The following is a 13,622-nucleotide window of genomic DNA, read 5'->3' as shown; positions in this document are numbered from 1 at the left end:
TGGTTATGGCACCTGCCTTTGGCTCAGGTCACGATCCCAGGGTCATGGGATGGAGCCCCATGTGGGACTCCCTGCTCAGCAAGGAGTCTGCTTCTTCTTCCCCCTCTGCACCTCTCCTACTCATGCTCTAATAAATAAAATCTTTAAAAAAATTTTTTTGTGTGGTGAAACATGAAATTTACCATTTTAACCATTTTTAAGTGTACAGTTCAGTAATGATAAATACATATACACTGCTATTCAACCAATCTCCAGAACCCATCTTTCATCAAAACTGAAATTCTGGGGCAGCCCAGGTGGCTCAGCGGTTTAGTGCCGCCTTCAGCCCAGGACCTGATGCTGGAGACCTGGGATCAAGTCCCACGTCAGGATTCCTGCATGGAGCCTGCTTCTCCCTCTGCCTGTGTCTCTGCCTCTGTCTCTCATGAATAAATAAAATCTTAAAAATAAAAAACAACAACCTGAAATTCTGTACCTACTAACTCCCCATTCTCCCTGCTCTAATTCCTAGTAACCATCATTCTACTTTCTGAATGTGATGACTTTGTATACCTTATACAAGTAGAACCATACAGTATTTGTATGGTTTTATCTCACTTAGCAGAATGTCTTCAGGGCTCATCCGTGTTGTAGCAGGACAGGACTGCCTTCATTTCCAAGGTTGCGTAGTATTCTACTACATGTAAACATACATTCAACTGTCAGTGGACATTTGGGTTGCTTTCCCCATTGGCTATTGTGAATCATGCTGCTATGAATAGGAGTGTACAAATCTCCCTGAGGCCCTGCTTTCAATTCTTTTGGCTAGATACCTAGAGTTGCTAGATCATATAGTAATTCTATTTTTAATTTCTTGGGGATCTGTCATACTGTTTTCCACAGCGACTGCACAAAGGCTCTGACTTCCCCACATTTTCCCCACCACATACTATTTGTTTTTTTTGACAGTAGACATCTTAATAGATGTGAGGTGGTATCACAGAGTAGTTTTGATTTGCATTTCCCTAATGACTACTGATGCTGAACATCTTTTCATGTGTTTCTTGGCCATATGTGTATCTTATTTAGAGAAATGCCTATTTAAATTCTTTGCCCATTTGTGGGGTGCCTGGGTGGCTCAGTTGATTAAGTATCTGCCTTCAGCTCAGGTCATGATCTCAGGGTCCAGGGATTGAGCCTCACATTGGGCTCCCTGATCAGCAGAGACTCTGCTTCTCCCTCTCCCTTTGCCCCTCCCGACTGCTCGTGCACTCTCTTGCTATCTCTCTTTCAAATAAATAAAATCTTAAAAAAAAATTGTTTTAAAAGTTTTTACCTTTCATATTTATCCAGAGTTCAATTTTATGATATCTTTATAAATATATTGGTTTTCACTATTAAAAACTCATTATGTTTAAATGACCAATGAAATCATGGGGAAATGATGCTCGGAGTCTCAAATACCCTGCTAAGTGGTTAGTACTTACTCCTTTGCCTAATCTGTCCTGAACCAGAGGAAGATTCTGATTACCAGTGACCTTCAGAGATGTAAGCAACATTCACATAAATGACCATAACTGAGACCTGAGCTTCTTCAAAGCACTGGCGTATATTTAATGCACAATAAAAACAAAGAGATTTTAAACAAAATTTTAAAATTTCTTTACACTTTAAGCAAATCCTGGCAACAGACATTTCCAGACAGTGAAATAAATTTACTTCCATGGAGCAATGGGAGAAAAAAATGTTATTCTAAAGTAGAACCCTCTTTATATTCCTAGCAACCTGATGGTTGACTACTAGGATGGGGAGAAGTTATAAATTAGTAAAGACAAAAATCTGTCCCCCAGCCAAGAGAACCACCCTTTACTTCTAGTAAAAAAAAGAAAAAATAAGGCCAATAGTTCTTTGATACTTCCTCACTTTATTAAGGTTAACAGGATACTTATACATCTAAACATTTACTGTAGGTATTCAGTGACATTTAAATTCTGAATTACCTTCCCATAATTAAGTTTCTTTAGGCACATTGGTTTGTATTTTATAGAAAACACTTATCTTTAGGTCACAAACAGGAAAGAGTATAATTTGCAAATGTTACAAAGATGATACCAAATCTCAGCTAACCTCTTTCCCAAATTGCAACCACTGTTAGTATTTAATGAAAACAGAGCCCCCAAATAATTGCTTAAACATTATCACTGTATGATTGTGGTGACTAAGAAATCCCTGAAAGAGCAGTAAGCCATGATTACTGGAAAGCTCAGAACACTAGCAAGGCTTAATTGCAAAGTATTTAACAGAAGGCCACAAATTGTGTTTTCTTAAGAGGAGCTAGGAACTATGGATGTCATTTAGTAATGCATTGGAATGGCATTGCCTAGTGCGAGTGTTGCACAAAAACTCCAGGTCACCTCTTCTTTATCATTATTTTGGATAAGCTTCCACAATCATAGCATGGCCCTGTAAAGGGGGAAAAAAAGAGTTCAATTAGAGCAAGAAAAGGTGATGAATCTAGCCAGTCCTTAGACAAAACAGAAAAACTGGAAAAGTACAGGCTACAGAATTTGATCCTGGCTCTGCCTTTCAAACACTGTGTGATCTTATGGGTGTATGGGGAAGGGGAGGCTGCTACCGGCATCTAGTGGGTAGAGATCATGCTAAACATCCTACAACACAGGATGCTGGGGTCGCTCAGTTGGTTGAGTGTCAGACTCTTGATTTTGGCTTGGGTCACAATCTCAAGATGGTAAGACAAAACCCTGAGTTGGGCTCCACACTTGGTGGGGAGTCTGCTTCTCTCTCTTTTCCTCTGCCCCTCCTGCTGCTCATACTCACTAAAAATAAGTAAATCTTAAAACAAAAACAAACCATCCTACAACACAGAATACAACCCCCTACCACAAAGAATTACCTGGCCCAAAATGTTAACAGAGCCAAAGCTGAGAACCCTATTATAGATCCAAAATACCAGATTCCTCCTCTAATCTAGTTCTGTTTGTATCATGCATTCGGCTCTTGATAAAACAATGCCAAGTTCAACCTGCTTCCTAAGGTATATTATCTCTCTCCATCACCATACTATAAACCTCTAGAACAATGGTGCTGGGTGGTATTCTTCATCCACAAAAGCATCCAGTATTGTGTTCTACTCTGTGCTAGATGAACTATCAAGGAACACACACTCAAAACCACATGACCCTAACCTATGTGGACTCCCCACTCACCACAGCACTGTGCACTGGTTATCTCCTTCGATTAAGTCTGGCACAGAAAGATAAAAGGGAGGGCTCCAGTCCTAACTATGGTTTTCTGTGGATGAAGTTACATGGACTGAAAAATGCTTTTCATCGTGAAGTCTAAAATGCTGCAACCTACAAATAACCGACCCTTTATTGCTTCAAAGTTTCTGAGGCAAGCCATAAATAAAGGTTTTTAAGTGTAGCCTGTTCAAATTCTCATATACCTTATTTATTCTTTTTTTTTAAGATTTATCTATCTATGAGAGACAGAGAGAGAGATATACAGACATAGGCAGAGAGAGAAGCAGGCTCCACGCAGGGAGCCCAATGTGGGACTCGATCCTGGAACCCCAGGATCACACCCTGAGCTAAAAGCAGACACTCAACCGCTGAGCCACCCAGGCGTCCTTTATTCATCTTGATTAGCAACAGAAAGTTTTTATAATCTGGAAGAAAACCATATCTGTTTCCATCAGCGTTGGGGGGGGGGGGGAGATTATAATCAGCCCTCCTCCTGGATTTTATTCTCAGAGCGAAATGCTGTAACAGGTAGGAAGCTGTGTCTGTCAAGAAAAAAATGAATTTTCCAATTAAATAAAGTAAGTTCGTTTTCAAGAAAGATAATTTACTTCTTGGAGAGATTTTATAGATAAGGTTTCGTGGTAACTAAATAAGTGAGTAAAATTTTATTATTAAAGGAGAAAATATACCAAAATGTTAATAATGATAGTGTCTGCTGAGAGGAATAATAGGTAATTCTAATTATTTTCTATAGATTTTTTGCACTTTTCATAATGAGGATGTATTCCTTTTAAAAATAAAAAACGCAGGGGCACCTGGGTGGCTCAGTTGGCTAAGCATTCAATTCTTGATTTCAGCCAGGTCATGATCTCAGGGTCATGAGATTCAAGCTTCACCTCAGGCTCCACACTCAGTGAGGAGTCTGCTTAGGATTCTCTCTCCCTCCCCCTCTGCTCTTTACCCCCACACTCTGCCATGTGCTCACTCTCAAATAAATAAGGTAAAAATCTTAAAAAAATAAATGATATAAACATCTTAGGAAGAAAAATAACTTAGGTTTAAAAACCATCCTCCTTCCAAAGTACTAACTGAATTAAAGTTGTACCCTCTCCCCCTCAAAATAGGCAGCTTTTTCCCCTAGTTTTCTGTCATCAGAAATATTGCTCTAAAAATGTTTCAAAGTTAACTAAATGAAACATGCTTGAATGAGCTTCTTTTGTTTCCAAGAAAACAACTTTCCAGAAGCGCCTATGAAGCTGCTATGACGTACCTGCCCACCAGCTGCACAGGCAGCCACTAAGCCATACTGGCCTCCCTCCTTCCGTAATCTGTTGGCAGCTGCCATAACCAACCGGCAGCCAGTAGCTCCAAATGGGTGTCCCAGGGACAGCGATCCACCCCAGTTGTTAAACTTCTCCAGAGGAGGTGACCCAACCTGGCTCCCCCAAAAACAAACACAAATATGATGATGAGTTTACTTAAGCGTCAGGCTGGGCTCTTACCAACAGGAAGGTAACAGAGACTGAGAGAATGACTAAGACACATCACATTTTACTGTAAAGAAAGAAATTCTAGGTCAATTCTGAAAGCCATGGACCATTTATTTTTCATCTAACATCAGAATTGAATTTCCAAGAACTATTCTTCAACTAAGAAATAAATACATTTAATGAAATATAAAATTCTTTGTAAGGAGCAGGTTTCTCCTTCATAGTTTTATTAGCAGTCAACTAAACTCCAAATATTACAGTGCTTTGGAAATTCAAGTATACTTTTAACCACTTACCTTGGTTTTTCTACCCATGTAGTTTTGTGCAAACCAATCAGAATCCATGGCTTTAAAATTAGCCAAAATCTGACCCTGCAAGGGAAAGAACCTTGTTATTAATGTCCCTTGTCATTAAAGTTAAGCAGATTTTAAAATCAGTTTTCAGTGAAATTTTCCTAAGGAACCATTCTTGCTACTTTTGAAAGGCCTCTAGAGATCATCTCAGAGGTCTGTTTTCAAAACCGTACCACTGGATTACCTCCCTTTTTGCCCCTTCCAACAGTGTAGGTCAGTACTTCAAATATAAAGCTCTCCTTGTGTTTTACTCATTCCCTAAGTCACACCTAGATCTCCCACACAAAAACAGACTACATTTTTTATGATTACAGTCCTATGATATAAATCTTTTAAGTAACTTACTGAGAATGCTTCATGAAATTCAAAAGCATCAATATCATTCAGTGTTAATCCTGCTTTTTCCAGAACTTTTGGAGTGGCATATGTTGGTCTAAAAAGAAAAAAATAATACGTAAGAATTTTTAACCTAAGAACTCCTTACTCCCCAAGCTGAGTTTTACATAAGGTACTGTAATGCCCTCCACTCATTCTCGGATTCTGCTGCACAAATATTAAGTGTGGGGGCTATGACTGTGAACTAAATGAAGACACAGCCTCTGTCCCTATGAAGTTTATATTCTAGAGTAAGGGATACAGTTAATGAACGATGAAAGAGAAGAACAAACAAATAATGTGAAGAACTAGAAAAACACATGGTGCAAAGGGCAGAACACAGGGAAGAGCATGACTGGTTTGAAGGACATGATGGAGGGGGTAGAGCCATGAGGGAGGAGGAGACAATTCAAATATTAGAGGGCTTTTATAAAAGGCCATTACAGAGACAATACAGCAATATGAAAAAATGTTTATGACATCTTAATTTAAAAATAATACAAGATTGTATATGCATAAGTAGAAATCTATAGGAAAAAATAAAAAAAGAACCCAAACTTTAAAATGATAAGCCAACATAAAGGATTATTTTTAAGAAGCCAACACACACACACACACACACACACACGCCAAAAAAAAAATCCAACACACAAAACAATTATGAACTCAAAACTTAATGTACTTTAAAAAAAATCTTAAATTTTGTTAGTTAACACATAGTGGAATATTGGTTTCTGGAGAAGTCAGTGATTCATCACTTACAACATCCAGAGCTCATCACAAGTGCCTTCCTTAACCCCCATCATCCATCTAGCCCAACCCCCGCCCACCTCCCTCCATCAACCCTCTGTCTGTTCTCTATCAGAACTTAATGTATTTTAAAATCTATATAATAATTGTGGGTAACCAAATAACTTTTGATTATAGCCCAAGGATATACACTGCTACCTACCCAAGTAAAAGTTGATCTTTTGGATCTTGAGACACATATACAAAATCCCTAGGTGAAAAATAAAGGAGTTAGCTTCAGTAAGAAAATAAAGAAACCAAGGCAATTTATTTGAACATTTACCTTACCTCAAATACGCCTTGGGCTTATAACCCATGGCCAGAGCTTTTTCCTCTGCCATAATCAGCATTGCAGATGCACCATCGGTCTGAAATGTTAAGCAGAACAATAACGTTAAATTTTTCAGCCTTTCTTGAATTTTCTGTACAATCATTTTCTATGCAGTGTTCCTGAATCTACCAACTAATTACACTTACACAGAGATTTTACAAAACAACCCTTTTTCATTTTATCCATCATTAATTCACAATTCAAACCCACACTGACCCATTTTTTTCAAGGAGTAAGGTAGAAAAACCTGTTTAAAAGTACCACAATTTTCTAAATGGACAAAGAGAATAGGTAACGTTAGAAATATGTATTCATAATAAGCTTAAGCCAAAAGATTTTTGCTTTTAGCACAGAAGGTAAGAAACCTTATGAATTAAAACAATTTCTTATTTATTTCTAGATTTTATGGACTTGTTTCTTTTTTTAAAGATTTTATTTATCTATTCATGAAAGACACAGAGAAGAAAGGCAGAGACATAGGCAGAGGGAGAAACAGGCTCCCTGTGGGGAGTCCGATGTGGGACTCCATCTCAGGGCCCCGGGATCACACCCTGAGCCAAAGACAAATGCTCAACCGCTGAGCCATCCAGGCACCCTATGGACTGTTTCTGAGCTGCTTCCTGCTTATGGAAGGAAATACAGGCTTTGAGGTGAGATGGAAGAAGAAACAGGTTGGTAGCTGAGAACATGAGAACCATGGTTTTCCCTCCTTGGACACACCCCACATGCTTTTCCTCAACTGACAATCAAGAAGCTCAGAGAAAGAGCTACCTTTGGAAAAGAGCCCTTTACCATGACTTCAAAAGAAGGGGCTCAAACAAAACAAAACAAAACAAAACAAAATCCAAAATTTACTACTTGAGAGTTTGGGACATCAAAACAATTTTTACCACATTCTACAGTATTTTTATTTAGTAACCCTGAAGAGACGAAGAAGCTACCACCAACAGAGGGGCCATAAAGCCTGGAAACATAACCTATACACAATAAATGGTTTATGGACATGACATCAATACAATGTGCTATTGTGCAAAGTTGCAATGAATGTAGTGCATTAACATATTCCCCAAAACCCATGTATCTGTTATGTGCTGCCTCTGATGATATGTGTTTCTTACTTTCAGTGAATAAACATACATCTTTAGCATACCCCGAAGTAATCAGGGGGGTTCAGATCTGGTAGGAGTAGAGCCCAGCCCATATGGCTCTATATCATTCAATTCAGTTTTGGAGAAATGATTATTTAACCAGTCCTTCACCACTCAGGTTTAACAGGGTGGTACACCATCCTGTTGGAACCACTCCAGGCACCCTTCCCCTAGCCCAAGGGTGGGCGTTAAGCAGTCACTTAAAGTCAAATATGTCAACATATGCCCATGTTTCCAGACTTTGTGTCCAGGTATGGAAGATATATTGTAAAAGAAACACTGACCAATTGGACTATATCTAGAAGACTGCTCCAAAGTAGCAGAAGAAGAGAAACCACCTCTTATGAGCAGAAGCATAATCCATAGGAATGTTTAATTAAGGAGAAGCCAAAAACCCAAGGAAGGATATGAAGCTACATGCAGATGACCAAAACAACCACCACCATAAAATATGAGGGTAGATCTATTTATTCCATATGTTTATAGGAAATGCTTATAGAAACTGCTTACAGGAAAATAATTTGAGGGCCAATAGAAAGCATCATTTTTTTTTTTTTTTTAAGATCTGAGGGGGGATGGAGAGAGAGATAAGAGAAAGAAAGAGAAAGAAAGAGAAAGGACACACACTTGGGGAGGGACACAGGAAGAGAGAATCTCAGGTAATTCTGGGATGAGCACAGAGTCTGATGCAGGGCTCAATCCCACAACCCTGAGATCAGGATCTGAGCTGAAACCAAGTCAGATGCTTAACCAACTGCATCACCCAGGCACCCTGAAAGCATCATTTTTCTAACATTCAGAGCTAGAAGAGATATCTTGTCACTCTCTCTGCCTAGTTTCTACATCTTATACAACCCAAATTTATATCCTATGCTCCAACCAAGCTTCTCCCCAAAGAAAACCTTGTTCTCATACCTCTTTGCTATTCTTTATACTTAGAATGTATTTATTACACTTCTTGAATTAGCTTGTACCCTTCCTTCAAGATTTGCTGCTCAAATGCTGCCCCCTCTGAGGAGCCTCCCGGGCTCTTCCGGTCTCATGTCTTCTGTTAGCCTATGCTTACTGCTATCTTCTTGCTGCATTACAATCACTGGCCTTTCTATCTCCAGTGCCTAGCATAGCTAATCAAAGTTTTCTGACTAAATGCCTGAAGAGAAAAGCTTTTTGAATCAGAATGGTGGCTGGATCAAGTGACTCCAAAGGCCTTAAAAGCAGAATTCCATTTTTTTAATGATTCCATTTTAATATTTTTATAATAACTATATTTTTATGCTTCTATTCATGATACATAAAAATAGATCTACTTTAGGTTTTTCTGTTGAGACCACAAATGTGAAGGTTACCAGTGAACACATAGAGCACAACATAGTTACCAGGAAAGAAGAATTTGCAGCTGTCACCGTGCCATAGGGCTTGATGAATGCAGGTTTTAGTTTGGCCATTTGCTCCAGAGAAGAAGGACGAATGCCATTATCTTTGGTAACTGTATCTTTTCCTACAAAAAACATGAACTTCTTCAGTCTAAGAAACGATAAGCTTTATATATCTCCTCTAGAGAAACAGGTCCTAAAAATTATGACAAATGAAATGTAAAATGTTATTACTGAAAGTAATATATATACATATATATATTACTGAAAGTCTGTTATAGTTCTCAAGACACTATCAAATTTAAAACTGTACTTTTTTAAAAAAGATTTCATTCTTTTTAATCTCTACGCCCAATGTGAGGCTTGATTGAGAGCCCTGAGATCAAGAGTCACATGCTCTACCAACTGAGCCAGCTAGGCACACTTAAACTATACTCTTAAGACATCTGGGAAATAATATAAATGATCTAACAAAAGAAGAACACCCTACTTTCTTAAGATATTCATTCATGGGGATCCCTGGGTGGCTCAGCGGTTTAGTGCCTGCCTTCAGCCCAGGACATGATCCTAGGGACCCGGGATCGAGTCCCAGCATCGGGCTCCCTGCATGGAGCCTGCTACTCCCTCTGCCTATGTCTCTGCCTCTCTCTGTGTGTCACTCATTAAAATTAAATTAAATTAAATTAAATTAAATTAAATTAAATTAAATTAATAAAATTAAATTAAATTAAAAAAATAGAATAGAATAAAATAAAATATAAAATAAAATAAATAAAATAAGTAAATAAAATAAAATATTCATTCACATTTGGCTATTCTATCTAGAAATCATATGAAGGAAGAATTTTTAAAATAGGCATATACATAAGAACTAAAATATAGCAGGAAGACCTAAAAGCAGACTCTTACAAAAACTTTTTTGGGACGCCTGGGTGGCTCAGTGGTTAAGCATCCACCTTCGGCCCAAGGCATGATCCTGGGGTCCTGGGATCGAGTCCCACATCAGGCTCCCTGCATGGAGCCTGCCTCTTCCTCTGCCTATGTCTCTGCCTCTCTCTGTTTCTCATGAATAAATAACTAAAATCTTAAAAGAAAAAAAAACTTTTTTGAAACACTGACCTACTGTTAACATAAATTGAAACTTGACTCCATGTTTAAGAATGACTATTCTGGAAACAGAACCAAAATACTTACTGAAAAGTCATTCAGGACTTTTGGAATTTTAGAAGCAATTCAGAACTCTCTAACAAGTGGCACAAAGCATTCTCCTTTACAAAGTTGAGCAAACCATTTTACCTGGTACTTTGAAGGGTACAATATCAGACAGGAGTCCTTCATCCTGTGCCTTCTTGGCAAGGCTGTGCGAGCGCAGTGCGTACTCATCCTGGTCCGCTCGAGAAACAGCAAAGGCAGCGGCTAGCCGGTCTGCAGAGTGGCCCATGGTCTCACTGGTGGAGAACTCAGCCACGGCAGGGAGCTGAGAAAGGAGCCATATAGCATCAGGTATGCTGTTAACAGGTGTTATACCACACCTAGAGTTATTTGAGAAAGTCAATCAAGACCAAGATGGAAGAAGCTTTTTGTGAGCAGGGCATCTCCAAGGAGGGCTCACAAAATCAAATTTTCTAACTATAATCTTTTTTTTCCCCATCTTGAGCAAATAATTATCCCTTCCCTGTAATTAACAGAATCTACAACTACTAAAGCATAACTGATCCCATGCTGTCTTACCTAAATCTAGATCTTTGCAGTGGGATGCTTTGGAAACAGATCTTTATATAAGAGTTCACAATCTTACCTCAGGTGACAGGAAATTCAATCTGAATTTTGAGAGTAAAGATAGTCGTTGACCCAGAGTCTTGGCCTTATTGAGATCAAGCATCATTTTCCTCATTTTCCTTGAATGACGAATAGGGACATCAGACATTAACTCTACACCACCTGCCACAACCACATCACACTGCCCAGAAGCGATCAAGCCAACACCTACAGGGTACAGGTGACATGTATATGAACATCTTTTGCAGAAATTAACAGATCACTGATAATTTAAGCTTCTTCATTAAAAAACTGTAGGACAGCATTATATAACATCTATAATTAAGCTTTTCATCTTTTTAAAAAAATTTTTTAAAGATTTTTATTTATTTATTCATGAAAGACACAGGGAGAGAGAGAGAGGCAGAGACACAGGCAGAGAGAGAAGCAGGTTCTATGTAGGGAGCCCAATGCAGGACTTGATCCCGGGACTCCAGGATCATGCCCTGGGCCAAAGGCAGGCGCTAAACCACTGAGCCGCCCAGTCTTCCCCCTCCCCCCTTTTAAAAAATATTTTATTTCTTTATCTGAGAGTGTGCACATGCATGCAAGCAGGATAAGGAGCAGAGAGGGTGTGAGAGAGAGAATCTCCAGCAGACTCCCCACTGAGCACAGAGCCCAATGTGGGGCTTTATCTCACAACCTGAAGATCATGATTGGAACTGAAACCAAGAGTCAGAAGTTTAACCGACGGAGCCACCCAGGTGCCCTGTTTTTCATCTTTTCAAAGGGATTAAGATAATTTTTTTGAATGACTAAACTATATTCAATGCACTAAAGGAAAGACCTGTAGACACCAGCTTCTGGAAATATCCATTGGATCAACTCTCAAACAAATCATATTCTATACCAGAACATTATGCAGATTTTATAAACTCCTAGGTTTAGTTTTCTTTTTTCTTTCTTTCTTTCTTTCTTTCTTTTTTTTTTTTTTTTTTTTTGCCTACAATGGGAATTTCTACTACAAATTTGAGAAAGTCTGGCTTTTGAAGATGTAAGGCAGACCCCCTTCGTGTTTATGGCCACTGGCAAGTATTCTGTTGCTCTATCTGAAAGTTGTCACATGCATCATAGAATGGTGAATACCCCTAATCACTGCCTCTGGCATCATTCTCTGCCACTCATGAGGTAGGCTGCCTGAGCTGGCCTTCGTATTATTAAGAGAGCACACAGTTATGACATCTTTCAGGTTTCCTATCTTTTCACAATAAGGACTGATGCTACAAAATGTCCCATAATATTGCTAAGGTCTTTTAGGAGAATTTGTAACTAATCATAAAAATGCCAGGTGGGGGTAGAAAGGAAAGAGCTATACCTTGTAGCAGTGATTTATTGCTAGGGCCACAATCTTCACAGGGGAGTATCACGTTAGAATTTCCTAACTTTAAAATCTAGCAGATTATAAATTATTCATGCCTCAAACCCAGAAACACCTTCCTAGAGACAATACTTTTCTAGCTGGTAATCCCTGTAGTGGCCAGCCACATTACTGATGGAGAAACTACATGAATGGCTATGTCCCGCAGGTACAGAGAGAAAGAAAAAGGTTGAAAAATACTGTCAAAATAAAAAATGTTAAATGTGACCTTATTTTTAAAAAACAAGTCAAATTTAGAGATCTTTGCTAATCCTTTGCTTCTGTTAAGAGTACTTTTTTATGGGGTGTCTGGTGGTATAGTTAGGTGTCCAACTCTTGGGTTCCAGCTCAGGTTGTCATCTCAGGGTCATGGGATCATCCCGTGTCAGATTCTGCACTCAGCATGGGACCTGCTTGAGACTCTCTCCCTATCCCCCTGCCCCTAACCCTGAGTTAGGCTCTCTCTCTCTCTCTAAAATAAATAAATAAATCTTCTTTAAAAGTACTGTATGATCATGTAAACAATCAAGTACCTTCCATTTTCAAGTAAACATACCTGTGGTCATGGCTTGGTTGGCAGAGATGCAGGCCATGGTGACAGTGTGAGCAGGAGTCTTATCAGAGAAGCCAGCTCCAAGGGCAGCCTTCAGGAAATACATGAATGAAATGGTCATTTCTAAAGGAAGTACTACCTGTAAATGATGCTTTGAGCACCAGTTCTCTTTGTGGTAAATCAGAAAACGGTTTGAAGTTAATATTCTATAGAGTAATATACAGAATAAAATTAAACCCATCACAGAAATGGCTTACTCATTTTTCATGTACCATTAATTAACAAACACTGCAAAATTCTTGACAGCCGGTGTCTAGTGTGGTAAACAGGCTACAACACCTTTCTATGAAACTCACCTAACTTCTTAGTCAAGCATTGCTCCAAGGCTTCAAGGATATCAATATATAATTTGATTTTAATTTAAATTTTCAAATACAGTAATAAACTGTTAAATACACTTGATGTAATGATGAAACATATCATGGAGTAGGATCCCTCACAATCTCTGCTCCTATATCTGCTCCTATAGTCGTAAGAAAGGCTTGGTGGCAAAGCACAAGTCATCAAACCAGAAAGTGATTTTTTTTTTTTTTTAAGATTTTATTTATTTGACAAACAGCGAGTAAGCACAAGCAGGGAGAGCAGCAGAGGGAAGAGGAGAAGCAGGCTCCCTGCAGAGCAGAGAGCCCAATGTGGGACTCGATCCCAGGACCCTAGGATCATGACCTGAGCCGAAGGCAAATGCTTAACTGACTGAGCTACCCAGGAGACCCTAGAAAGCGATTTCTAAAGA

The 13,622-nt window shown here is 38.9% G+C and overlaps 1 protein-coding gene across 4 annotated transcripts in view; it reads right to left on the bottom strand.

The window, feature by feature from the left end:
- Positions 1-1,883: 1,883 nt before the first annotated feature.
- HADHB (hydroxyacyl-CoA dehydrogenase trifunctional multienzyme complex subunit beta) overlaps positions 1,884-13,622 on the bottom strand; it is a 43,096-nt gene continuing 31,357 nt past the window's right edge. For 3 of the 4 annotated variants that reach the window (XM_038560982.1, XM_038560984.1, XM_038560983.1), the window contains 10 exons: positions 12,833-12,920; positions 10,900-11,087; positions 10,398-10,578; positions 9,105-9,226; positions 6,538-6,617; positions 6,413-6,460; positions 5,431-5,518; positions 5,029-5,103; positions 4,513-4,677; positions 2,407-2,442 (listed from right to left, as the gene is read on the bottom strand). In XM_038560982.1, the coding sequence (XP_038416910.1) occupies positions 2,407-2,442; positions 4,513-4,677; positions 5,029-5,103; positions 5,431-5,518; positions 6,413-6,460; positions 6,538-6,617; positions 9,105-9,226; positions 10,398-10,578; positions 10,900-11,087; positions 12,833-12,920 (1,071 nt within the window). Of the gene's footprint in view, positions 2,443-4,512; positions 4,678-5,028; positions 5,104-5,430; positions 5,519-6,412; positions 6,461-6,537; positions 6,618-9,104; positions 9,227-10,397; positions 10,579-10,899; positions 11,088-12,832; positions 12,921-13,622 lie in introns of all 4 variants that reach the window. The other variant, XM_038560981.1, reaches the window with a different exon arrangement.

This window comes from Canis lupus, chromosome 17 (assembly GCF_011100685.1).
Source record: "Canis lupus familiaris isolate Mischka breed German Shepherd chromosome 17, alternate assembly UU_Cfam_GSD_1.0, whole genome shotgun sequence".
Classification (NCBI taxonomy): Eukaryota; Metazoa; Chordata; class Mammalia; order Carnivora; family Canidae; genus Canis; species Canis lupus.
The sequence above is the reverse complement of the archived record's forward strand: the minus strand, read 5'-3'. Positions and strand labels throughout refer to the sequence as shown.